Source organism: Equus przewalskii, chromosome 19 (assembly GCF_037783145.1).
Source record: "Equus przewalskii isolate Varuska chromosome 19, EquPr2, whole genome shotgun sequence".
Classification (NCBI taxonomy): Eukaryota; Metazoa; Chordata; class Mammalia; order Perissodactyla; family Equidae; genus Equus; species Equus przewalskii.
The window spans coordinates 33,898,985-33,925,045 of NC_091849.1; the positions used below are offsets into that span (position 1 = coordinate 33,898,985).

At 51.5% G+C, this 26,061-nt stretch overlaps 1 protein-coding gene across 14 annotated transcripts in view; it reads right to left on the reverse strand.

Annotated features, from left to right (window-relative positions):
- Nucleotides 1–14,933: 14,933 nt before the first annotated feature.
- The window catches only part of COL11A2 (collagen type XI alpha 2 chain), a 29,157-nt gene continuing 18,029 nt past the window's right edge, over nucleotides 14,934–26,061 (reverse strand). For all 14 annotated transcript variants that reach the window (XM_070584340.1, XM_070584345.1, XM_070584350.1 and 11 more), the window contains 32 exons: nucleotides 25,910–25,954; nucleotides 25,730–25,783; nucleotides 25,574–25,627; nucleotides 25,310–25,363; nucleotides 24,768–24,875; nucleotides 24,529–24,618; nucleotides 24,280–24,333; nucleotides 23,944–24,051; nucleotides 23,700–23,807; nucleotides 23,511–23,564; nucleotides 23,356–23,409; nucleotides 23,056–23,163; nucleotides 22,810–22,863; nucleotides 22,488–22,541; nucleotides 22,204–22,257; nucleotides 22,002–22,055; nucleotides 21,575–21,682; nucleotides 21,124–21,177; nucleotides 20,884–20,937; nucleotides 20,695–20,748; nucleotides 20,117–20,170; nucleotides 19,730–19,837; nucleotides 19,568–19,621; nucleotides 19,361–19,414; nucleotides 18,979–19,086; nucleotides 18,795–18,848; nucleotides 18,453–18,488; nucleotides 18,198–18,251; nucleotides 17,816–18,083; nucleotides 17,113–17,225; nucleotides 16,546–16,752; nucleotides 14,934–15,937 (listed from right to left, as the gene is read on the reverse strand). In XM_070584340.1, the coding sequence (XP_070440441.1) occupies nucleotides 15,797–15,937; nucleotides 16,546–16,752; nucleotides 17,113–17,225; nucleotides 17,816–18,083; nucleotides 18,198–18,251; nucleotides 18,453–18,488; nucleotides 18,795–18,848; nucleotides 18,979–19,086; nucleotides 19,361–19,414; nucleotides 19,568–19,621; nucleotides 19,730–19,837; nucleotides 20,117–20,170; nucleotides 20,695–20,748; nucleotides 20,884–20,937; nucleotides 21,124–21,177; nucleotides 21,575–21,682; nucleotides 22,002–22,055; nucleotides 22,204–22,257; nucleotides 22,488–22,541; nucleotides 22,810–22,863; nucleotides 23,056–23,163; nucleotides 23,356–23,409; nucleotides 23,511–23,564; nucleotides 23,700–23,807; nucleotides 23,944–24,051; nucleotides 24,280–24,333; nucleotides 24,529–24,618; nucleotides 24,768–24,875; nucleotides 25,310–25,363; nucleotides 25,574–25,627; nucleotides 25,730–25,783; nucleotides 25,910–25,954 (2,628 nt within the window). In that variant the 3' untranslated portion in view covers nucleotides 14,934–15,796. The remainder of the gene's footprint in view (nucleotides 15,938–16,545; nucleotides 16,753–17,112; nucleotides 17,226–17,815; nucleotides 18,084–18,197; nucleotides 18,252–18,452; nucleotides 18,489–18,794; nucleotides 18,849–18,978; nucleotides 19,087–19,360; nucleotides 19,415–19,567; nucleotides 19,622–19,729; nucleotides 19,838–20,116; nucleotides 20,171–20,694; nucleotides 20,749–20,883; nucleotides 20,938–21,123; nucleotides 21,178–21,574; nucleotides 21,683–22,001; nucleotides 22,056–22,203; nucleotides 22,258–22,487; nucleotides 22,542–22,809; nucleotides 22,864–23,055; nucleotides 23,164–23,355; nucleotides 23,410–23,510; nucleotides 23,565–23,699; nucleotides 23,808–23,943; nucleotides 24,052–24,279; nucleotides 24,334–24,528; nucleotides 24,619–24,767; nucleotides 24,876–25,309; nucleotides 25,364–25,573; nucleotides 25,628–25,729; nucleotides 25,784–25,909; nucleotides 25,955–26,061) is intronic.

Genomic DNA, 26,061 nt, shown 5'->3' on the forward strand with positions numbered 1-26,061 from the left:
CTCTTCCTAGGACATATCAAAATTCCAGTCTCCCAGGAGGAAAGCAGGTGTTCAGCAGAAACCATATTGTTTGTACAGGCAGTTTAGGCACACTCTTACCTGTTCTGGAATGGGGGGACACCCCAAAACCCAGGATCCTGCATGCCAGCCAGGGGCCAACCCTGTAAGTAGGCCTTTCAAAGGATGGCAGTCAAGCCTGCTTTGTCAACTCTTTTCTGCACAGGGGCAAACCATCCATTTTGTTGACAATTTTCAAGATAACATGAGTGTCCCTTTTTATCAAAGAAGATTATATATTGATACAGAAAACACTTTTTTTTTTTTTTGGTGAGTGGGATTGGCCTTGAGCTAACATCTGTTGCCAATCTTCCTCTTTTTGCTTGAGCAAGATTGTCCCTGAGCTAACATCATCTGTGCCAATCTTCCTCTATTTTGTATGTGGGATGCCGCCACAGCATGGCTGGACGAGCAGTGTGTAGGTCCTCGCCTGGCATACAAACCCACAAACCCCAGGCTGCCGAAGTGGAGTGCACGAAATTAACCGCTATGCCACCAGGCCAGGCCCCAGAAAACACTCTTAAATCCTAGTTTTCTGGAAACATTGATTATTGCAGAAGACACAGAGCTAAATCCATATAGTTATTTTTCATTATTATTATGTGAAATTGTTGTTTCAACTGCTATATGAATCCTATTAGCATGGAAGCAGTTTTTGAAATCTGAAGTTACAAGCCAAGAATGCAGATGAAAGTATTCTGTTCCGTGAAATTTCTGCTTTTTGCTCACTGCCATGAGAAATTGCACATATTTCTATTTTGGGATGTTTCTAGTAGGGAGTAGAGGCAGCCGGTCTCTCAGTGCCTCAAACGGGAAAGAGAAGTCGTAACGTGATATATCCACTGTCAATCAGCTTGGTAAAAAGAGAGAGGCAGTCCACTTTGTGCCCAGAGAATTTCACACCCACGGAGTTGGACTACGAATGAGCCTCTCGTTGCCTGCGCTGCCTCAGATGAGAGAGGCTTCACTATCTGGGATTTTGAGAAGAAACAAACAAATGAACCTGGTCAGCAGAGGACTGAGAAACCGGTGTTTACAACGCCTGATAGTTAACTTATTATTACCTTGAGTCATAATTAAAAGGGACTTAGTTTAAAAACCATTTTGACTGTTATCTTAGTGTTCTGAATACTTCTGCTTGTTAAAGCAGAACCGTTAGAGTAATTTAGGGTTTGACAAGGAGAACGAAGTCTCCCTGATTTTCTGTTTGGCCAAGAATTCCTCCTAACACGGTGTCATCAGAGTACAGTCATAAGGCTGTGAGGGAACTCAGAGTTCTAACCAGAGTCTGATTTTGAAGCTTGCCCTCTTGGGGGTAAAGGATTGTCATATGGAAATATAGTAGTTAAATTATTTAGTACTTCTTTCTTTCTCTTTTTTATTGGACAACTGTAGAGAATTAAAAACTGTACATGTTTTTAATTATCACGAGACATATTCCAAGGTTTTGAGGAAAAAGCCAGATTACCCATTGCAAAGAGTCTGAATTTAAAACGTTGTTTAAAGCAAGAGTATGTTAAATGGGATCCTATCGCCATCTAGTGGCCAACAGTGGAATTCTGGACTTGGAACAAGCGATAAGGGAATTTGTCAACCATTACGGAATACTCCACCATTCTTAAAGAAAAGTTAGGCATACAAAAGAACGTGAGTTTGGATAAATATGGCAGGGGCCAGCCCCGTGGCCAAGCGGTTAAGTTGGCGCGCTCTGCTTTGGTGGCCCACGGTTTCGCTGGTTCGGATCCTGGGCGAGGACGTGGCACCGCGCGTCAGGCCACATTGAGGCGGCGTCCCACATGCCACAACTAGAAGGACCTACAGCTAAAACATACAGCTATGTATTGGGTGGATTTGGGGAGAAAAATCAGAAAAAGAAAAAGAAAAAAAAAGGAAGATTGGCAACAGTTGTTAGCTCAGGTGCCTATCTTAAAAAAAAAAAAAGATAAATATGGCCAAATGCAGAGGCTTTGGCAGCACCAGCGCTTCTGTGGTCCATCTACGCCTTTAACAGCAGCCATGAAAATATGCTAATCATTGCTCTGTTGCCAAACAAACCCTAATTATATTTTCTGTAAATGTATATAAAGAAAACATACCAACAGAAGGCAACCCTTCAACATCAACTTTGGAAAGAAGAAGGTCCATATAAACAGAGAGTCCTCATATCCATGAAGTGAGCATGGTCATCGGAACATGCAGAGCGGGGCTGTCCAATAGAACTCTCTGTGATGATGGAAATGCTCCATATCTGAGCCGTCCAATGGAGCCACTCTTGTAGCCACCGGCCACATGTGACTCTTGAGCACTGAAAATGCTAGTGGCCAGGGCAACTAAGGGGCTGAAGTTTTTATTTGCTTTTCAACTATTTAAATTTACGTTATCATAGTCACATGTGACTAGTGGCTACCATATTGGACAGGCAGAGCAAAGCTTATAATCTTTCTCTAAAAAATGCAAGCCCTCTCTTAGTAGCTTTTAATGGAGCAGGACCACCCGCAGGAGAAACTGCTAGAGAATGGAAAAATGAAAAGGAATTTAAGAAGCCAAGGAGGTTGGAGATAAAGTGTCTTGTGCGGTCATGGCTCATTAGATTTGGGGCTATCGGAATCCCAATAACGATAGGCCCCCTAGCAAGTTAATAAAATTACAAGAGAGATTAAGAAAGCATCAAAAACAGTCGAATTCTAGTTGATACAGAAGCTATAGACCTAGAAGTAATCTTGCAAACCCTCCACTCTTGTGGTTTAAAAGTGCTGGGAACTAAGCCAAAGGGAACCACCAAGACAAAGAGCTTACAAACTTTAGGAGCACATTTGTCTCAGTACATACAGAAAGGTGGCACTTCCACACACCTCCTTTGATTCAGCCTCTGAGTTTAAAGAGCTTTGCCATAAAAATCAAGCCAGCCCTCTCACAGGTCAGGACAAACAGCCCCAGGGTCCTTCCCTGCAGATCTGTTACGATGTCAGATCTGTCCGGAGATACTCTATACGCTATTAAAACCCTGTGGACAAAGGACACTATGGCAGAATTCTAGGAACTTTGGGATAACAGGTCAACAGCAACTTTTAATTAGGAAAACTTAATCTAGTAAGAGGGCTATTTTGAATACTGGGGCATGTGGAGGAGAAGCATCTAAGGTGTTAGGGTGTAATAACATTTGTGGAGGATACAGAGAACCAAAACAGTTGCTATGGTGAATTCACCTGCCCTGGGTATGCTGTTTGAATTTACTACTGCAACTCCCGGCAATGGAAAAGCTCCCACTCTGAACCTCTGGAATTCCACTTCCCACCAAAAACTGTAAATACGAAACACTGCCAAGTCCCTAGGAGAGTATGTAAAATAATAGCTAGAATAAAACAGCTGGAGAAACTAGAGATAATCCATCCCGCCAGTGGAACTCCCTACAACTCATTTGGCCAGTCAAAAGGGAGGTGGGTCTTCGAAGTCAACTGTGAATTACAGCAATACTAGGAAGAAGAGCTCGACGGACCCTGAGGGCATCATGCTCAGAGAAAGAAGACAGAGAAAAGCAAACACCATACGATCTCACTTCTATCTGGAATCTATTAAAAACAAACAAACTCATAGACACAGAGGACAGGTTGGTGGTTGCCAGAGGCAGGGGGCGAAATGGGTGAAGGGGGTCAAATACAAACTTCCAGTTACAAAATAAATAAGTCATGAGAATACAAGGTACAGCATGGTGACTACAGTTAATAATACCGTACCGCATATGTGAAAGTTGCTGGCAGAGTAGATCTTAGAAGTCTTCATCTCAAGGAAAAAATATTTTGTAACCAGGTATGTTGACGGACGTTAACTAGACTTATTGTGATCATTTTGCAACATATACAAATATTGAATTGAATAATTGTTATACACCTGAAACTAATATATTATGTGACATTATACTTCAATTTTTAAAAATTGAAAAAAAAAGGATAGCTAATTCTTAAGTAATACTTACTAAGTGCCAGGGACTAAGTACTTTACATATATTTAACTCATCGAATTATTAAAAAAAATAAGTAAAATACGGTTAGCGCTGTCCTTGATATCATTTCCTTAGTAAAAGATCTTGCTCAATCAGCCCTTGATTAGCACGCGTGCATCCATCTGGCCGAGGTATTTTTTTCAACACCAATAAATTCTGTTCCCCACCAGCAGTCTGCTTTCACTTGGCTGCCCCAATGAGTCACATTTACCGTATAACCACAGTAAATTCTTCCACCCAGAGGCATAATCCAATAAAGCAGAAGTTAAACAAATGACCTAAATCCAATTCAAGTATTAAAATTCTTCATTACGCTAATGACACATTAACCAGGGGTGACTTGAAAACAATTGTGCCCATGAGGAACTTTTGCGGGGGTGGAAATATCTTTTATCTTTATCATGGTGGTGATTACACAATGAATATGCTTGGCAATATGTATGTATAGAACTATACAACTAAGAAGGATTGATTTTACTGCATGTATATTATATCTCACTTAATCTCATTTTAAAAAAACCAATTGCACCCAAAAACTCTGTCTTCCTTTATTGATTTTATGATTAAAAGGGAATGGGTCATTAAACAGCAAAGATTTCAGTTAACTTTTGGGAGAAAAACTCTGTCCAAGATCAGGCAAAAACTTTTGTCCTTGAAGCTCACAACCCAAAAAAGAGGAACAGAAATTAATTGGCATGTTGAATTCTGAAGAATGCAAATCCCACATCTGTATTAAACTTGCGTCTCTTCATCAAATTATGGAAAATGAGTCAAACTCATAGAAGTCCTTAAACAGCAAGATGCCTTGGAGCTGTGCTGTCTAATATGGTAGCTACTAGCTACATGTGGCTATTTGAATGAATCAAAATTAAATAAAATTTAAAATTAAGTTCTGTAGATGCATTAACCACATTTCAAGTGCTCAGTAGCCACATATGGCTGGTGGCCACCATATTGGATTGCACAGGTGTAGAATATTTGCATCATCAAAGAAAGTTCCATTGGACAGAACTGTTTTAGAGACCAAACAGGCATATAGACCACTGGCGTTTAGTAATTTGGGTATTGAACCCATAACTATATGGCACGTGTTTCTGAGAACGCAATTGGCTAGCATCGCTAACAAATGAAACAATCTTGACGTGCTACATATTGTAACTATCCTACTGCGGCTCTAACAAGGCCAATGACCGTCTCAGATACTCAGAGGCAGGCATATAAATAGAGGTAGCTCGTGGAGGAGTCATGGAGGGAAGCGTGCGTCTGTGACAAGGGCACAAGTTCTAGAGGCCTGTATCAGCCTCGGAACACTTCAAGAAATCTCTGGTCTGAGGTTTGCCAGCAAAACAAAATAAATAGCTCATTTGTTTTTAAACTCTTGCTTCATACTTTGCCTAGAGATGTTGGCCTTTAGGCCCCCACTAGTAGTAGATTACATTGGAACCCCCTCCCATCAGGGCAAAAAATGTGTTCTTAAACAATTTTTATGGAAATTATGGGACTGCAGTCACTGCAGAATCCCCCGTTTCTAGGTCTTACTCAAGAAATTGTCTAGAGGCATGGCACGGCAGAGAATGCTAACTGTTCCCCAGTATCCATAATCCAACGATTCCCTGACAGAACTTTCCGTTTTTCTTGGGCACATGGACTTCCAGAATAAGTACTAATTTCCCATCCTCCTTTCCAGTTATGTGTGGCCACATGTAAACTCTATCCAATGAGCTCATTGTCAGAACTGCTATGTACAGCTTCTAGAAAGTGGCCATATAAAGAGGGGGATGAATCCTTCTTTCCCCTTCTTTCTTCCTGCTGATTGGAATGCAAACATGAAAGCTGGAACTTAAGCAGTCATATTGGAGCTGAAAGGGAAGACCCATTTTTTTTGGTCTGTTTTTTTGAAGAAGATTAGCCCTGAGCTAACTGCTGCCAATCCTCCTCTTTTTGCTAAAGAAGACTGGCCCTGAGCTAACATCCATGCCCACCTTCCTCTACTGTGTATGTGGGACCTACCACAGCATGGCTTTTGCCAAGCGGTGCCATGTCCGCACCAAGGATCCAAACCGGCGAAGCCTGGGGTGCTGAGAAGCGGAACATGCAAACTTAACCGCTGTGCTACCAGGCCGGCCCCGGGAAGAACCATGTTGAGGCTGGTGAAAAAACAAGCTAGGAGTCTGAATCCCTGACACTGTTGAACATCGTACTGGCCCTGCAGTTCGACAAGAGAGAGAAATAAATGTCTATCTTGGCTACGTCACTATTGTTTTCAGGATTTTCTGTTTCTCACAATTAAACCTAATCCTAACCAATACATACAGCATTCCCAGTTCACAGCCAAAACAGAACAAGAGTAAGCTCATGGAAATATAAAATGGAGCTCCCAGCGTGCCTATCACCATCACCCTCAAGCATCAGTTATAGAAAAATGGTGGAGCCTCCAGCCCAGCACAGGACCCTCACTAACAGTTCTCTCTCAAGCTGTTGAACTTCTGGGTGACCACACCTTACATGGTGCCTTGTCCAGCACCACACACGTCCACAGTGCTTGTTAGTAAGAGCAAGTGTGGTTCTGTGAGCCCCGGAAACTGTGACTGACAGGATAGAAAAGGAGTACCAGACACTGTTGTGCGTCCCAGGAGGCATTTGTTGAGTTTGGGGCCATCTCCAAAGATTCCAGAAAGGACTTGGTATAGACTTATTTTTGGTAACACATCGACAACACATCAGTGGTGGTTATACTTTCAGTTCCCCATGTTGCATCTATATCTGCTGGGTGCAAGACTTGGTGTCTTCCTGGCATTTGCAATAGCCATAAAATTGCTCTTTAAAGAGGCAGCAAAGTAGTATTGGGCATTTCTACAGTTAAGTGATGTCGGGGGTGTCTAACATATCTTTCCTTTGTTGGTGGATTTCATGTTTGACAGAGACATAAATAGAACAACAACAGTTATAACAAAAAATATGCTCATAGTTTAGCCAAAGAAAATATGTAAGAATTCACCCTGTAGAGCCATACTTCGCTGATTTGATGGCCCACTCAGCCCAAAATTAACACCATTGTTCAGCTTGGCAGGTCCTGCCCAGGAAAGGGAGTTGGACATTGACTTCCCACCTACTGATTCAACTATGTGTGGCAGACTCTGTGGTTTGGCTGACTCCACACGCATCCTGAGCTCCCTTTCCCCTTCCCAGCCTTCCTTGCACTTAGGGCTGGCTGTGAGAACCAAAAGCAGAAGTTTGCTGAAGAAATAAATGTGGCTGTCACTATAACTTCTCTCTTCTGTCTTGAATGTTGAAGTGATGTCTAGAGTTACAGCAGCCACTTTGAGGACATGAGGCGACAAGCATGAGGAAGTAAGGGTAACATTGTGAGATGTTGAAGTACAAAGATATAGTCTGGGGCCTAGATAGCATCACTGAATGGACAAACCAACGCCAGCAACTGTCTTCCTAAGATTTCTGCTATATGAGAAAAATTAATTCGTATTTGTTCCAGCTGCTGTTTTTCAGGTGTTCTGTGCCGGCTCACGCAGGCATTTCTACCGGATACAGGAGGTCCCAAGAGGCCCTTTCCGACCTAAGGCATTTTCCTCACTCTTTCCTTGGCTTATTTCTTACAGGTTTCTGAGCAGAGGTTCTCAACCTGGGCTGCACTTTGGAATCCCCTGGGGAAATCTTTCAAAAGTATCTTTGCCCAGGACCCACACCAGACAAGTCAAATACACATCCATGAGGATGGGGACAGCGCATGAGTAGTTTTTAAGAGTTCCTCTGGATGAGTGATTCTCAATTTTTTTTCCTCAGGAAACCTAATTAATTATTGAGGACCCTAAAAATCTTTACTCATGGGTATTGTGTTACAGTATTCAAAACTGAAACTGAAACAAATAACATTTATTAATTCTTTTAAAAATAGAAACCACAGGGGCCAGCCTGGTGGTGTAGTGGTTAAATCCACGCACTCCACTTCAGCAGTCCATGGTTCACAGGTTTGGATCCCAGGCATGGACCTACATACCACTTATGCAGCCATGCTGTAGCAGTGTCCCATACACAAAACACAGGAAGATTGGCACAGATGTTAGCGCAGGGTGAATCTTCCTCAAGCAAAAAGGGGAAGATTGGCCACAGGTGTTAGCTCAGGGCCAATCTTCCTCACACACAAAAAAAGAATAAAAAAATAAAAATAGAAATAATAAACCACTTTTGTGTATGTTTAAATTTGTCCATAATAAAAAGTAAACAGAAATAATTTAGATAAGGAAATAGATTTTTAAAGACTTAATAGGCCAGCCCCAGTGGCCTAGTGATTGAGTTCAGCACTCTCCACTTCAGTGGCCTGGGTTCCGTTCCTGGGCACGGACCTACACTGCTCTCTTAGTGGCTGTGCTGTGCTGGTGGCCCACATACTGAAAAACAGAGGAAGATTGGCATGGATGTTAGCTCAGGGCGAATCTTCCTCAGGAAAAAAAGGACTTAAAAGACTTTTTATCAACTCTACTTCCATCGTAATTCAAACAAACACACACACCAAAAAAAACCACACAAAACAACCTAGGAAATCTGAACACTGAGTGGATATTTGATGATAATAGGAATGATTATTATTAGACGTGATAATAGAATTTTGATCATATTTTTAAGAGTCCTTATCTTTCAGTGCTACACCCTGAAAAGTTTACAGATGAAATCATAGGAGACCTGGGATTGCTTCAAAGTATCCCAGATGCTGAGGAAGGAGAAGCAGCTGAGGTGGACACGAAGCGACGTTGGTCATGAGCTGAGAATTTGTATCAGTTCATGGCTCATGGTTATCGGAAGATTCATTTTACTATTCTCTAGATGTTTGTATGTTTGAAATTTTCCATAACAAAAAGTTCTAAAAATAGATGATAGGCAGATATATCCAGATAAAGCACATGCAAAAAATCAGGGTTTTCTAACATTAGACAAAATGTATTGATCAAGATAAAATTCAGCAAACAAGAAAAAGGATCTTTTTTTATTAGGAAAGTATAAATCTTCAATGAAGACACTTGTCTAGTAGGCACAGTACACACAGTGTGTAGGGCCCTCGATATTTTGGGAGAATATGAAAATGTTTACATTTCTTTTAAAATAGAAAATGAACTTTCAGGTTGAATAAAATATCTTAATATATAAATATATAGTATTAACATATTTATCTGTATACCAACACAGTAGTAAGATATAGTTTGGTGGTTTGGGTTTTTTTTTTTTTTTTTTTGAGCAAAGGGTCCAGAAAGGCAAAAGTACCCAAAAGTGTCCACAGAAGTCATATGCAGCCCCGGATATAAAGGTCATGAACATTTGTGTGCAAAGTGGCAAAATACAAACTAGCAGAGATGCTGGACTCTGTGGTTAGAGAGCTCATGACATCATGGCTGCAACAGCTGAACACGACTTGGGTTGGCCCAAGGGGAGAGGGCGAGTGAGGGAGTACAAGTGTGGTCATGAAGGGGCTGCTTGGATCACGCTGGTCAATTGTACAGAAAGAGGTCTGTTTAGAGGGAAACACAGCAGACACCTCTTGGAGTCCCAGTAACCCCACCTTTAGCAGGAAGAGTGCCCCCAACACCCCTCTACCCCCACCCCCTAGTGCTTCATATGTATTATCTGTTTATGGCTACACCAGGTTCCCAGCCATAGAAAGTGGGTTCTCAGGGAGACAGCTGACCCCAAAGCTAGGCCAACCAGACTGGCACTCCAGGAATGTGGACCGCTGGAGGCTGGGGATAGGGAGGCTGAGAGCGCATCAGCCAAGTGGTGCTGGGGGCCACGTCCCAGGGACAAAGTCCATGAACCCATGAGGTCCCAGGACTGCGTTTGCCCTTCCCTGCTTCAAATCCTGAGTACCCTGATATTTTTATAATAAATTTCCTTTGGGACTTAAGCTGTTTCGAATCAGATTTTGCTCTTTGTAACAAAAAGAAACTTAAGAAGTATGGGGTCTTGACAGGACTAAGATCCGAAGTGTAAAGGGGAGCAGCGTGCCCCAGACAGCAGTGTGTCAGCGGTAACCACGGCAAGGAGGTAGGACCGAGGCAGCGCAGCCAGTCCCCCTGCCCCCTCTTCCAAGGCAAAGGCTATCATTAAAGGGGGAATTACTCCCTTACAGAGCAAGTGTTATCCCATTTTGCAGATGAGAAAACTGATGCTCATATTAAATAAGCAGCCCAGTTAGAAGCAAAGCACCACTGGCAAGCTAAATGAAGGAGAAACCCTCATTAGGCATACAGAGAGGTCGGGGCCGGCCGTGATGGCACAGAGGTTAAGTTCGCACCTTCCGCTTCTGCGGTCCAGGGGTCGCCAGTTTGGATGCGGACATGGCACCGCTCATCAAGCCATGCTGTGGCAGGTGTCCCATATATACAGTAGAGGAAGATGGGCACAGATGTTAGCTCAGGGCCAGTCTTCCTCAGCAAAAAGAGGAGGATTGGCAGCAGATGTTAGCTCAGAGCTGATCTTCCTCAAAAAAAAGAATATATGCCAGGGGCTGGCCCCGTGGCCGAGTGGTTAAGTTCACGCGCTCCACTGCAGGCGGCCCAGTGTTTCGTTGGTTTGAATCCTGGGCGCGGACATGGCACTGCTCATCAAACCACGCTGAGGCAGCGTCCCGCATACCACAACTAGAAGAACCCACAACGAATATACAACTATGTACCGGGGGCTTTGGGGAGAAAAAGGAAAAAATAAAAAATCTTTAAAAAAAAAAAAAAAGAATATATGCCAGCTAACATCAGTACCACCTTGGCCCTAAGTCTGCTCAACCCTACCCAACCCAGACCACCTGTCAGGACAGACCTTCCTGTCTGATTCCCTCTGTCATCAGGGCTCCAGCTAAATGCAGCGCTATTTCTCATCTTCTCCTTAATCCTAATAACTCTGAAACACGTTTCTTAGCTTTTAGTTTTTATTTGTTTGTTTCTACAGATTTTCAGTTCCAAAAAGTGAGAAAAAATATTGATGTATTAATAAAAATAACCACAACTGGAAAGCTGTAAAGTTATAAAAAATCTCTACCACCATTAATAATAGAGGTACACCTTATTTAGGGAGAAGAATTGACCCACTACGGGATCCAGCAGTGTAGCCCAGACCCTGGGGAGATGTGAACACAACACAGGAATATCTCGCCATGACTCACATACTTTGGCCCAAGTCTCTGTGGAATCCAAGCCCTTTATAGACGAAGTGGTGGGACCGGGAACGTGAGCTCTGCCCCAGCTGCCATGGTATCCCATGTGGTTTTTATCCGTCATACTCCGGAAAAACACCCATCTATTTCTTGGGAATCAAAAGACCTTCAGCATGTAAGTAAGATGTTACTAACAGGAAGAGAGGCCAGAGCAAAGCAAATAAACGGATTGCCATGCTCCCGCTGGGACGGCGTTGTGGTGTGCTGGCTCTCACAGAGGCTGCTCCCACCATCCTGGCTGTTTGGGGATAGCCCTAAAGGAGGTTGTCCTATAGATGTCCCTGGTCTTCATTCAAGGACAATTGTGACAGGTCTTCCATACTGAGATGACAGTCTGCTGGCAGTGCCAGTTTCCTTGAAACTACCCTGAAGATGAGAAAAAAGATAACAGAAGGCCAATCGCAAGCACCCAGGGGTGACTTCTAGTCACTTCAACAGGTTTGAGTTGGAAAACATGATCATTGCCTGCGAACTGCCCAGCTGGCCAGGAAGAAGTTTGGATATGGCTCTGGCACTCCCTGCTGACCACACCAAACTAGCAGGAATTGGGGCTACACAACCACAAAACTGGGTCGCCACCCCCTACTACACTTCTTTCTGAGGCAGCTGGAGACTTGCTTTGACCCATTCTCTTCCCTATCTGTCTCCAACCCCACCTACTCAGATCCGTTTAGAAACTACAAATCCCAGCACGCAACACAGCCAAGGGATGAGGAGGACAGAACTATGTAGCCCATGGCCTTCTGGGATATGTAGTGCTCCCAGGTACAGCGATCTAAGTGGTCCTTTTTTTTTTTTTTTTTTGGTAAGGAAAATTGGCCCTAAACTAACATCTGTCACCCATCTTCCTCTCTTTGCCAGAGGAAGACTGCTGCCGAGCTAACATCCATGCCAATCTTCCTCTGTTTTATGTGGGATGCTGCCACAGTGTGGCTTGACCAAGGGTGCTAGGTCCACACCCGGGATCCAAAACCACGAACCCCAGCCCGCCAAAGAGTAATGTGCAAACTTAATCACTATGCCACTGGGCCAGCCCCTAAAGAGTCCAAATTTTACAAGTTGTTTTTTGACCATAAGTCACAGATGCCAAAAATACCAGCAGAAGGCTAAGAAGCAGCTCCAAGGGTGTGACAGACTAGAGGCCCCATCCCCAGAGCCTTCCTCTGTAATCTCACTGCCCTCCAGGTTCCAAGTCCTCCTCTCCTAAGCATCCAAGCCTGCTGTGGGCTGTGTGCCTGTGTCCAGGCCCTTCACATCCTCAGCCAACCCTGTGCCTTGCTAGGGCACAACTCCATCATATCACTGGGCTTGTCAAACACCGTCAATGACTCCCTCTTCCTTATTGGGTTCTTCCTTTGAGAGCTAGTCAAGATGCTTCGGAAACCAGCCCCTCCTACAAGTTTGCATTCTGACCCAATCAAACTCCAAGTAGCTCCCCAAAGTCTCTGCCTCGCTCTCCTTTATCTTCTCCACACCCCATCCAGAAGCCTCCACTGCCCACTGGAGCCACTGCCAGCGCCCACAAGTCCAGAGGCCAGGGCATCTGCACTAGGGCACCCAGCCCCACCGCGCCTGCGGAGCCCTGCCCCTAGACTCCTCCCACCTTTCCTTAGAGCCAAGCCCCAGCTTCTCCCCGGGGAGGGAGAAGTCCCGCTGCAAGGAGAGGGCTGTGGTCCTGGCATCCCCATATGAAACTTGGCACAGAATCGCTCATGAAACTATTATATGGGGTTGGTTGGCATACTAGTTTAAATAGGCTTTTGTGGACTGGCTTGGGGACCTAACCGCCATGTATAAATGTTATTTGAGTGAATGTATGGCGTTGTTTCCATGGAGAAAAGCCCTCTGAGCTCAGAGGATCTGACCAAAAGTGACCTTTGGGGACACTCCCCTTTGCGTTCTGGAGGGGGACCTCTGTGAGTCTGGCTCCAACTGAGAGAGAGCCCCGGAGAAACCTCAGCCCTGTTCTGCTTGGCTGGGAGTGGGTGTGGGCGAGCAGAGTGGGGAGCATCTATTTAGGTCTGATCTTCTCTTCAGCTGAGGCCTGGGAGGGAGGGTACCAGAGTACCCTCGGGACTTGGAGATTGAGACCAAAGGGTGGGCGAAAGGTGGGTGTGGGTGATCCCAGAAACCCCATCCATCGCCTGACCCCAAATAAACGAGATCGGGGGCTTCCCCTCCACTTGACCTCCTCTTGGATTGGAGGGAGTGGGAGTGAGGGTTCAGTGAGTGACAAAGGAGGAGCAGAGGTTTCGGAAGTCTTAGCGACGACGGGAATCCTTCCGCTTGCACTTTAGCGGGCCGAGGTCTTGGCGCCGGCACCAGGGGGCAGCAGAGGCGGGGAGACGCTGAAAGCCCGAGGCCCTGGCGCACGGAAGCGGGTTGTCACCTGCGAGCGGTTCTCCTGCCCACCCGCCCGTGCGAGGCTGGGCTCCTAGACCCGCATAGAAGAGCTTCCCAGGATCGAAAAGGAGCTAGCGCCAACACTTTAGGGTTTCAAAGATCGGGGTTTTGTCCTTGGGGACAGGGATGACAAGGCGGTGCCGTCGGGGATCCGCGCGAGGAAGAAGTACACGGAGGAGGGACAGGGGCGCTGCCTATCCGGACTCCAGGTCGGGTGCGCAAAGCAGCTTCTCCCCGGCCGCCCCTGGGGGTTTGCGGATGCCGAAACTGGGACACACACGTGCACCGGCGGGTACACCCGTCCCCCTCCCGCCCCCGCAGCCAGGCGTCCAGAGAGGCAGGGGCGTCCTGAGTGAGAGGAGGCCCTGGAATAAGTTTTAATCTACGGCCAGGACCAGCGGGAGGCAGGAAGTGCTGCGTGAGGACGAGGAAGCCCCAGGAGAGGCGGGGAGGCCAGCTAGGGAGGCCCGGCCTTGCGGACAGCCCTGAACGGAAGGGACCCACCTGGACACCTGACTCGGAGGGCACTGAGCTGCTGAATGAGCCCTGAGACGGGCCGCTGGGGAGGGAGGAAGTAGGAGGGGCGCAGAGTGGGAGGAGACGGGGAGGACTGTGCATCTCGACACAGCACAAAACCTGCAGTGATGCAGTCGCTATCATTGGCAAGTATGGGAGGCCTGGGCCCAGGATTTTTATGACAGGATGTGGAAAGCCTGAGGGGGAGGATGAAATGAGCAGAGGTGCAGGGCAGCAAACGTCATGGAAGTGAGCCTCGATCTCCTCGTTTGCAAAGAGTTTAGACTAGGCCTTCTAAGGCTCCTCCCAGCCCTGAAGTCCCTAAAGACTGTGGGGAGCGAGGAGGAGGATGTGTTTGTGGGGGAATCAGGAAGGGCAGGCACATCCTCACCCAGAGACAGCCCAGCACCAGCCTCTGGCAAACTCTGGGCCCCCGCCTGATGTCACTGGGGGATCCATTTGTGATTCTGTAATTGTCACCCAGGCTTTATGAACTCTCTCTGGACCCCGACACCCCGGCTGGACAGGTCTTCCAGGGAATAGAGATTGAGCCATCCATTTCTGGCAACAGCTCATGGGGAAGAAGGGGCATTGGATGGGGGTCAGGGTAGGGGTTGAAATAACAACACAAGCACCACACACACACACCCCGGGAGGAGACAATCACATTATTTAACCATCAGTCAGAATGGACACTGGTCATAGGGCTAGACAAGGTCCTGGGAGTCCTTTCCATCCATATGCCACACATTAACCCTTTAATTGCAGGATCAGGGAAGGTGGGGGGGGGCGCAGGGGAGGGCCTGGGGTGGCCAGGATGGCAATGGGATATTCAGGGGGCTCAGGGCCATGGCGATTTCCCAGCTAATATGGAAGAATTTCAATATTCAACAGTCTGCTGAATACAGGCCCCGCACACACCCCTCACTATTCCATTTCTCTCCCGGGGGAGTGGCCTGGTCCCCAGGTAGCATTCCTGCAAGCCCCAGACCAAGTGGAAGACAGCAGGTATGTTCGTCAGGGAGCCAACCCCCAGTAGGTAGAGATGAAAGAGCCCACCCTGGGCAGAGAGAGTCGGAGCCCTGAGGCAAAGGAGACGTATATTCCAACATTCACAGTGGGTGCTCCAGGTGGGGCGTGGGGGAGGTGGGCCCCCCACAGTCACTGAAGAAAGCCCTGAGGCAAGGATGCGGGGGCCCTGTCTCCAAAGTCCCCTGCTGTTTGTTGGCATTTCTCTCTTTATCTTTTTTGTTCCTTTGTTTTCCACTCTTTAAATAATATAATTATTTTTAAATACAAAATACACAGTGTCCTTTCTCTTCTCTTCCTCTTGTTTGGGGCGATCGATGGGGAGGTGAGTTTTAAATAAGGGTCTCAGCTGTCTAACAGGTGGGAGGGCCAGGAGCCCCAGATGCCACCCCTCCCCGGGGCTGTCCCGGCCCCTGCGTCACCCTCCCCTGGACTGCCCCGGACTGGGGGCTCTCCGAGCCCTGGCCCACGGCCCCCTAGGTAGTGAGGAGCCCTCTTGGGAAGTGGCACAGAGCTGCTGCTGTGGGATTCCAGGTGGGCCTGGTTTCGACGGACAGGGTCAGACAAGGAAGGTCCTAGCCCATGAAGCACACAGGCCCCAGCAGCACCCCTCCCCGCCTCCGGGGGGCCCCCAGGTCTGAGAAGGAGGCGTCCAGCACCGGCAGCTGCTCCAGCACAGGGGTTCGCACCTCCAGCACCGTCCGGCCTTGCTGTGTCTTGAGGGGGAGACGGGGAGAGGGAGGAGTGAGCACGGTGGAGGCGCACAGACCCCCCCAACCTCAGGCCCAGGCTTGCCTCTCCTCTGAGTACCCTGAGATACTCTTCCCCCAGTCCGTGTCACGTGTTCAGACCGGCTAAATTTTCTTCCTAAAGTTTCTTCCAGAGAGTCAGGATTGGGAAAGTTAGGAAGGTTTTGTGTGAGTTTGTGTGTGTGTGTGTGTGCATGTGCACCCACGTGTGTGCACTAATGAGCCAATCTGTGCCACTTCAGGTTTCTCTCTGAGATTATCAGTGGTGGTTGTGTGAGTCTGTGTGGCTCCATAGGGATGTGTGCACGTTTGTGGGTGTGCCTGTGTGATGACAGGCAACCTGTGTAAATATGTGTACGAGCCTGCATGACTCACTTTGGGTGATGCTGGTGTGTGCACACAGATGACCCCCACCTTCCATCCTTCCTGCCCTCCTCACCCCCATCTGAGCTCCTCAGGCATATCTGCCACCAGGAAGCTGGACTCCTGCTCTCCCTGGGTGCCTCTGCCCAAAGGGTCTCCCGCCTCCTTCCCCCAGCCTGAGTCTGGAATCCCCAGCTCTTCCTGGTTCCCACCTGACAGCCGTCTCTGAATTCCTTGACATAGGGGCTGGTCTCTGGGCTCAGCTCGTCCTCATTGGCACCCCGGAGCCTCAGGGGGCCATCGTGGGCCACCCCAGAGCATGGGTAGGAGATATTTTGGTGGGCTGAGACGCTGAGCAGCCGCAGGAAGGTGAGCTGGACCACGCCTACTGGGGAGCCCTCTGAGTCCACGTAAGAGAACTGGCAGGAGAGAGGGCTGCGGTCAGAGGCAGGCAGACAGGGAGCGCCTCTGAGCCAGGCTCATGAGCAGGGAATGGGTGGGAGGAAAGGGAAGGGGGCGAAATGAAGGGCCAGAGTGGGAGCCGGGGGACCGGGGTAAATGAAAGGCACGCTTTTGTCTTGCGTTGCCAAGGGAAGGAGACAAAGTGAGCATTGGAGGCGTGGTGAGAAGGAAAGGGGGAAGCAGCAAGGAATGGAGGAGGGCCGGCAGGCTCTGTAGGGGCCGCAGCCAGGGAATTTGTCCCATAAACCCAGAAACCACTAGGCCCTGAAGGGGGTAGGCTGTGGGGCAGGGGAGGGCAGTCAAGGGTTAGCTCTCACCTGTGTGACATCATCCCTGGGCGTCACACAGGTTTCCCCTCCTGCTGTAAAGTTGCAGAAAACCCGGAAGGCATCCCGAGCACAGCCCTGGTTGGGGTCGACCCAGTATTCTCCTGTTGGGTGAGGGAGGGGGAGGTCAGGGCCCCGAGATCTCGGACCCAAGATGCTCTGTGCCCCACATTCCCACTCCGCTCCCACTGCTGCAGCCCCCCAGCCCTCCCCACAATGCTCTCAGTCTCCCAGGAATCCCATTCTCCCACGCAGAGCCCCATAATAAGCCCACCCCACTTCCGCTTCCCTCATCACCTTACACCTGGCCCCACCTCTGACGCCCCTCCCCCCCGCGGTACCCCCAGGCTCCTGATTGGAGAAGGGAGGAATGCTGACACCCTCACACCAGTACAATGCTTGGTTGTAGGTTCACACACGTGTCCATCTGTGTAAACGCAAGTATGTGTGTACATACGTGTGTTTATCTATCCCTATAGACACCAGGCTTTAATGAGCTGCTTGTGCTGGCAGGACTGTAACAGTTGCTAAATACTGAAATACGTCTGACCTGGTTGGTAAAGAGCTGCTGTTCCAAGTCCCACAACCCTCACCCCCACCCCAGCACCTTCCCCAAGACTCCCCCAGCATCCATTCTGCTGTTGGTGCCCACACTGTTGTTAATATTTTTGTGTCCCCCGAGGCTGGCACTGACCATCGGGCAGCTCCGGGTGGCAGAGCTTCAGGTCCTGGCAGGTGCGGGCAGGGCTGTCCTGGGTCCCTGTCGGCCGCCTCATCTGCTCAATCTCCTCCCGCAAGGAGTCCAGGGAGCCAAAGATCTCCTCCAAGCCCCCAGGACTGCCTGGGGCCCCCTCCGTCAGCATGGCCTCATCTTCCTGCATCAGGCGGCTGCCATCCACTGAGCGCCGGGTCTTCTTGGGCATCTGGATGGGCAGGGGCTGGATCACCTCGCCTGGGGGGCCCTGAGTGGAGGGACAGGTGGAGGGGGTGAGAGATGAGGTCAGTATGAAGGTGAAGCAGAGAAATACCAGGACAGAGAGGGCCAGTCAGAGAAGCAGGCCCTGACTGCAACTCACCGGGTGTCCTGGAGGGCCCTGCACTCCCTTCTCTCCCTTGGGTCCAGCTGGGCCCTGCCAAAGGAGTAAATGAGGTCATGGAGGGGTCAAGGGGTCAAGAGGTCAAGCATGTGATCAATGTCACAGAAGGGTCAAATCAGTCTCCAGGCTGGGAATAAGGGGCTCGACTCGGGGGAGCATTTTGCTCTGGAGAGACAGTGTCAAGTCCAGCTGTGGGGAGGGGGCAGAGGTCAGAGCTGGCTGAGGGTCACTCACTGTGGCTCCTTTGGCTCCTTTGGGGCCAGCAGGTCCCTGTGAAATAAGAAAGAGGTGGTCAGTCACCACATGGGAAGGTCAGACCACGGAGGAATGGAGAGCAAAGGTCATGAGTCCACAGGACAGTGGGGTTACCATAGGAGGGGCAGGCATGAGGGAATGTGGGGACATTTGGGAGGCCCTGGAAGGATGGGAGAGAAACACTGCAGGTATAAGGACATATGGGGACACTGGGGTCTATGCTGGTTAGGCTGGCAGTTGCTGTGGAAGCCGCTGGGACACTATGGAGTGGGGAGCAGTGGGGTTCAGGGGATTTAGCGGAAGAAGAGATGGGGTACTCACAGGGAGGCCAGGGGGACCTCCAGGACCGATGGGGCCAGATGCTCCTGGGATACCCTAGGAAGGGGAGGGGCTTCCTTCAACTGGGTCGTCCTCTGCACCTCCTCCCTCAGCCCATCCCCCCTACCCCAACACCAATCCACACTCTTATCCCCCGACACCTTCCAGGACCACACCCTCTACTCACCGTCTCTCCCTTCTGTCCAGTGGAGCCCTGAGGGCCAGGAAGTCCCCGATCACCCTTCTCTCCTTGCTCCCCAGGGGGCCCGATCAGTCCAATGAGACCTGGGTGACCCTGGAGAAGGAGACAGGTGTCAGGGGGAGGCAGAGAGGAGACACATGGATGCAGGAGAAGAACCACAGGGGTCAGAGCCCAGAGGACAAGAGAGAGACTCAGACACAGGGTCAGAGGAAAGAGCAGGGACTGGGAACGGCCCTCACTAAGTAAGGACCTTCGAAGACAGTGCTGGAGGCCTGAAGCAGAGCAGTAGACATTCAGGGTCCCCATGAGTTTCAGAGGGTGAGGGTGAGAGGAGAGACACCTGGTCACATGTCTGTCTGTCACTCACCTTCTCTCCTTTGGCTCCGGCATCACCCCGGAGGCCAGGAAGCCCTGGGGGTCCCTGAGGGGAGACAGGAAGTCACTCTCTACAGGAAGAGGTGGGACCAAGCTCTCCTGCCACCACTTCCCACCCCCTCCAGGGCTTCAGCTTGATGCCACTGCCCCAGGGCGCCCCCACCCTCACCTCCACCCTACCCAATCCATAGTCACTCACCACAGGACCTGGAGGCCCAGCCTGGCCTGTGGCTCCAGGACGGCCTTGCTGGCCCTTGGGATTCAAAGGGACAACAGAGGTCAGGAGTGTCTCCATATCATCCCCCTCCCTTGGCCCCTCACCCCTGCCACCCCAGCCACGCCTCTCCACTCCATGACTCACCACTGAACCCGGCAGCCCCCTCAGACCATCAGGACCAGGTTTTCCTGCTGGGCCTGCGGGACCCACAGGGCCAGTCTTCCCTGGGGCGCCCACAGCACCAGGATCCCCCTGAAACATACACAAGGAACATGTCCTAAAACGCAGAGGAGGGGATTGTGGCTGGGGACAGGGGTTCCAAGGTGGACAACGTGAGTCAGGGAAGAGGAGCCAAACCCCAGAGCCCTGAGGCAGGAACAACTCTAGGGGACCTCGTCCCCACAAGGGACTCAACATGGTTGGGAGGGGGGGGTGGACAGGGGGTAGACATCTGGAGACAGAGGAATCTGAGGACAAGGGGGTGGGAAGATGGAGGGAATGTGCCAGCATCCAGGGCAGCCTCTCCCTCACCTTGGCTCCCTTCTCTCCTTGTCGCCCCTCAGGACCAGGTGTGCCAGCAGGACCCTGCAGATGGAGGCGGGAAGGAAGAGTGGATGAGGTACAGAGTAGCATGCTTACACACACCTGTGCATGCACAGACACAACCGCAGAGGCCGATTCACAGATGTGAGCCAGCGGCGGTACCGCTGCACCAGTTGTTAAAATATTGAGCAGTTCTGTGCATTTAGTCAAAAGCCACTTGCCCACACATGCCCTCGTGCCCCACCTCCTACCCCAGCAACTAAAGACTTAATCCCTGGCCCAGCAGGGGCCCTCCGGAAAAGCCAGTCCCTTCCTCCAGTGTCCACTCTGATTGGTCAGTACACACCACCACCCCTGGCAAGAACTTACATACCAAAAGCAAGGAACAAACATACCCACATATACACAGCACACTTATAAACACACGTGCTCACACACATACACACCCCACCCAAGGACAGCCCAGACATAGACATCTCCCTCACATTCTACCTGCCACTGCCCCATCCTCCATCCACCCAGCCCAAGGACTGCCCCTCAAGGTCCCAGGCGTCCACCTCACTTACCCGCTTTCCAAGTGGTCCAGGGGGTCCATTCTCCCCAGTGGGACCAGGGGATCCCTATGGAGGAAAGAATAGGGTTGGGTGGGTGTTAAGCCTCCAGCCAAGGGACCCCTCAAGAGTGGGGCAAAGAAGAGGGGAAAGAGGTCTGAAGGCTTGGGCTCTGCGGTGGGGAGAAGGGTCCCAGTCACTCACAGGCTGTCCTGGCTCGCCGTCCTCTCCGCGGTCACCCTTTGCACCATCCTGGCCCTGCAGGGATGAAGCAAGGTCAGAGGGGGCCCCCAACCTGACTGGCATCACCCCAAAAACTGCCAATCCTCCCATCCCCCCACCCGCTATACCCCCAACTTCCCACACCTGAGCCCCTCAGCCACAAAGAGGCCCCCTCTATGTGAGCCCACCCTCTGCCCTTTCCTCTCCCTGGGTAGGACTCACCCGAGGGCCAGCTTCTCCAGGAGGGCCAGGGTCACCAGGAAAACCAACAGGACCCTAATGCAGAGGGAAACCAAGGATGAGGGTCACAGCCCCCTAAGCCCACCCAGAGCCAACACAGACCCCCATGGGCACCCACCACACTCCCTCGCTACAGGCCATGCCCACCTGCACCACCCTGGGAAGACTGTCTCCTGGACCCCTCTGCCCCTCATGTCCTAGGTGCCTTCTAATGCTGTCAGGGTATTAAGTAAGAAGGCGGCTCTTACTTTGTCTCTCTCTGGATCCTAGACTCCATACACCCGTCCCAGGAGACCCCATTCCTACAACCTTCCTCCCAGGTATCCCCCACTCTTGGGCTCCCCACACTCCAAGTCCTCACATTGCACATACACTCATATCTCCAGGTCTCCCATTGACAGGGCCCTTCTCTCAGCCCCTCCCCTAAACTCACAGGGTTCCCTTTGGGGCCGTCATCGCCCGTGGGGCCTTTAGGCCCTGGTGGTCCGGCCTCTCCTGGCTGCCCGGACTCTCCTTTCTCCCCACGCTCCCCACGTGGACCCTGAAGAATGAGTGGAGGGTACAGATGGTTCCAAGAGGGTCTTGAAGGTCAAGGATGCAGCCTCTGCTTCCAAGACACCTCCAGCCTCCCCGCAGTCCCCTTGGTGACAGTGGGATGCACACAGAAAGCTACCCTTCTTCCCTTCAAGGAAAGCGTGGCACGGCTCACTCAGACCCAAGACCAGGCCTCGCAGACAATGGCCAGATGCACAGAATCCTGGGCTGAGGAGGAGTTCCAGCTAAAGGTCACGGGGAAAAGTGGGGTGGGGCTGAGAGGGATGAAGGGGATTGGGGAGCAGGGCCTCAGGGCTGTCACTCACCTTGACACCTGGCTCGCCCTGGACCCCTGGAGATCCTGACTCTCCTGGCTCTCCCTGCAAAGAGATTGGGGTCAAAAACCTCCTTCCCCCAAAAAATCCTGATATTCCCCACACCTCATTCTCTTCTGCCCCCGCAGCCAAAACTGGCAGAAGTCCAGCCCTCATCGCCCAATACCAGTCCATTCACCCCCTTCCCAGTTACCTTCTCTCCAGGGGGACCCAGGTTCCCAACACCTCCTGGGGGACCTTGTGGACCCTAGAAAAGGGACAGAAATAGAGATCATTGCTTAGGGGAGGAGGTGCCATTCCAGGGGCAGGGCCTGGGTGAGGGCCCCAAGGTCACAGCAGTGAGACAGTGGGAAGCCTTCCCAGGGGCCTGTGGCTTCTCGTGGAACCTATGATGAGACTAGAGTTTATAGTCTGGGGAAAGGGAGGCAGAGAACTGGCCACAATGATCTGAAGGGACAAGGGACCAAGAGAACTCACATCAGCTCCATTGGGTCCAGCTGGGCCTCGAGGTCCTGGGGGGCCAGGTGGTCCCTGGGGAGAAACAGATACACCAGAGAGGGGAAGCAAAGTGAGAGAAAGAGAAATGGATGCACATGAATGGCAGAGGGCTGGGCCAGACAGAGGTCCTGGGCAGAGAGGCGGAGGGGGAGGGGCAGCCAGGCCAGGGACCAGCAGGCAGGGAGCAATGGGGTCAGCGGCAGTGGGGTGTTGGGGTAGGGGCTGGATGGGCAGGGAAGGTGACTAGTAGGTGGGGCTGGGGTCAGTAGGAGTCACACGCCATCAATGGGATCACACTCACCATAGGGCCCACATCTCCTGTTTCTCCCTTCTCCCCCGAAGGACCTGGCAAACCCTGTGCAGATATACATAGCAGAGACCCAGGTGACTACCGCCCTAGGCAGATGGGCCCCCCCAGGTCCCTCCCACCCAGATCCCACATGCCTGTTCCCCAGTCCTCATCAGCAGGGGGCTGGAAGGGGCAGGGGCAGACATCAGCCCCATCCTGACCCCACCTCTCAGCCCCTGTCTGCCAGCCACAACTCACCTGTAGGCCAATGGGGCCTGGGGGCCCATTGAATCCTCTGGTTCCTTCATCGCCTTTGGCTCCAAAGTGTCCCTGGGGTCCCCGAGCTCCAGGTTCCCCATCAGCTCCCTGAGGTTGGGGGAGGGCAGGAATAAGGATACAGAGATGGTCATGGGCCAGGTGTTCTCTATCCACAAACCCCACATGGAGCTGGGCACCAGGCCCAGAGGGCCCCACTCCCACCCCCGACTCCAAGGGCAGAGGGCAGACTAGGGGCTGCCGGGGCCTCTGGTGGAGGCAGAGGGGCCATCAATCACTCACCGCTGCTCCAGGCTGCCCCACAGGACCAAGGGGTCCAGGGGGTCCAGGAGGGCCCTGGGGGAGAAAGGAGAGTCAGAGACACCAAGACAGGGAGAGATCAGGTGGGAATGAGGTTAAAGGCCAAAGGTCAAAAGTTAAAGGTCATGGATACTTACGTGTTCACCCTTGTTCCCTTTACTGCCCTTCTGTCCAGGGTCTCCCACTTCACCCTGGGAGGAGACGGCAGATGAGATATTAGATAGAGGAGATGGGAAAGTGGGGAGAGTAATAAGACAGGGGCCACACCCAGATCCATGACCTCGTCTTGAAAGAAGATTGGGTCCAGGGTCTGCAGGCTCCCTCACCTTGTCTCCATCTTCTCCTGCCACACCTGGGGGCCCAGCAGGACCAGGAAGCCCCACAGGACCCTGCACCCCATCACGGCCAGTGGGACCAATGGGGCCCTTCTCACCCTGCAGGGAATGAAGAACGGAGTCATGACCTGGAGATACCCCTCACCCTTAAATACCCCCACAGGAAACCCTCCATAACCCAACAGCTCACAGACCCCTCCCCAGTATCTCTCCCCAGAAGCCCCCCAAAACTCACCGGGACACCTTTCTCTCCTGCTGCTCCAGGAGGACCCTGTGGTCCTGGGCGCCCTGGGGGTCCAATGGGTCCCCCAAATCCTGCTGCACCTCGCTCCCCAGGGGAGCCCTGAGATAGGAGATGGAGTCAGACCCCCAAAGAGGAGACCACAGCCCACCCACACCAGAGAATCCCTGACCACGGTTCCCAGCCCAAAATTGGATGCATTATGGCTGACCCTAGACTCCCTCTGCCCAGTCCCATAGCCCTGCCTAGATTCAGATGCCACTCTCCATCCTTCCTCACCCACCCCTTTCCTGGTTCCTCTCCACTGCCCCTCAGGGACCCCAGACTCACTGCAGGGCCAGGAGGACCAGCCGGACCTTCATTTCCCTTCAAACCAGGTCCACCCTATGAACCAGAGATTTGGGGCAATAGATGTGAGACGGGAAGGTGGGCTGCAGGAATGGGGTCCAGGAGACATGCAGGGAAGGAGAAGGGTCAGGGAGGGGAGACAGGCTCAGAGAGATGGAAGTGGGGGTAACACTGGGGGTGTCAGGATGCATGGTGACTTGTCATGAGCAGTTGGGTTGGGGTCACACTCACAGCAGTGCCTGGGAGGCCTCTCTCTCCTGGGAAGCCCCTCAGACCTGCGGGACCATCCTTCCCTGGGGCCCCAGGGGGACCGGGATCACCCTAAAAGGAAAGGAAAGGTGATGAGCTACAGCCAGGCTCCCAAACGGGGCAAAGAGATCTCTGGCCCCCTTCAAATCCCCAATGACTTGTTCCCTTCAGCACCCCAACCCTGGTGCCCCAAGTTCCCCTATGCCTGGCCCCTTACTGACCTTTGTTCCTTCTTTTCCAGCTGTTCCAGTCAGTCCCTGCTCTCCAGGGGGCCCTGGGGGGCCTGGGTGACCTCTCTCCCCCATGGGCCCGGTTTCTCCTGCTGCTCCCTGGGAAAGAGGCAGACAGACTCGAGTCTCAGACCCTTCGCCCCACTGCCTGCCCTGTTTGGCCGCCCTGGCCACCTTAAAATACCCACCTAGAACCCCTTTCTCCCTGCCCCAAAGCTACTGGGAAATTCCCAGGGGCTCTCAAAGGCCACTGCTCCGGTTTTTAGTCCCCAGTGTGGAGTAACTACACCACCTTGTGTCCCCAGTGGGGAACTTCCTCTTCTCCAAAATGCAAGAAGAGGAGAACTAGCCCAGGAAACAGACTGAAATTTGGGATCCCTGTTCCAAATCTCAGCCCCCACCACTCACCCCAGCCCCAGGGGTCCGGGTCAGGCAAGACAGGGGCAGGGGCACGTGGTTTGGAAAAGGGAGAAGAGGGGCCAATAGACTAACTCCAGGGTCTGGGGTCCATTTTCTCCCGGGGACAGACGTACCTGAGGCCCCACCACCCCTGGGGGGCCAGGGGGACCAGTCTTCCCTTGGAAACCCTGAGAAAGAAAGAGAGGAGAGAGTGGTCAGAACACAGTCAGGCATGGACACTGTGGGATAGGTCCCCAGGTTCCCGGAGGAAGGCAGGGTCCTTGGCCATGGGTCTAAGCAGCCCTGGGATGCTCTCACTCTGCCAGGAGAACATCCCCAGCAGGCCTTCCAGACGGTTCTGAAGTTTGAGGGTCTGAGGGGGCCAGGGCATCACTTACCACTTCTCCTCTCTGGCCTGGGTGTCCTGGCAGCCCATCCTTCCCAGAGGGACCCTGGAAGGGGTTCAGAGGTCAGGTGAACTCTAGGGTGGGAAGGAGGATGGGGAAGAAGGACTCACAGAACTAAGGTAGGTCAGGGGTCATAGGTCAGCTTACCGGAGGTCCTTTGGGGCCAGGAAATCCATTGGGACCCTGAGGCCCAGGGAGACCCTAGAGACAGAGCTGGGTTGAGTCAGGAGAATGGGGAGGGGTGATGGGCAGGGACCCAGCTTTCTCCCTGGCCCCACTCGGGCTCCCTGGGGAGCACTGGGAAGGGGAGACTCAGGCCACACTCACCCTCTCTCCAGGGGGCCCATGGGGGCCATCACCACCTGATGTTCCCTGGGGGGGAAACAGAGTCAGAGAGTGAGAGGAGCGCATTCTAGCTGTCTGAGGTCAGAGTTGACCGAGGAGCCGGGCTAATGGGAAGATGGTGGATAGAGCCCTGC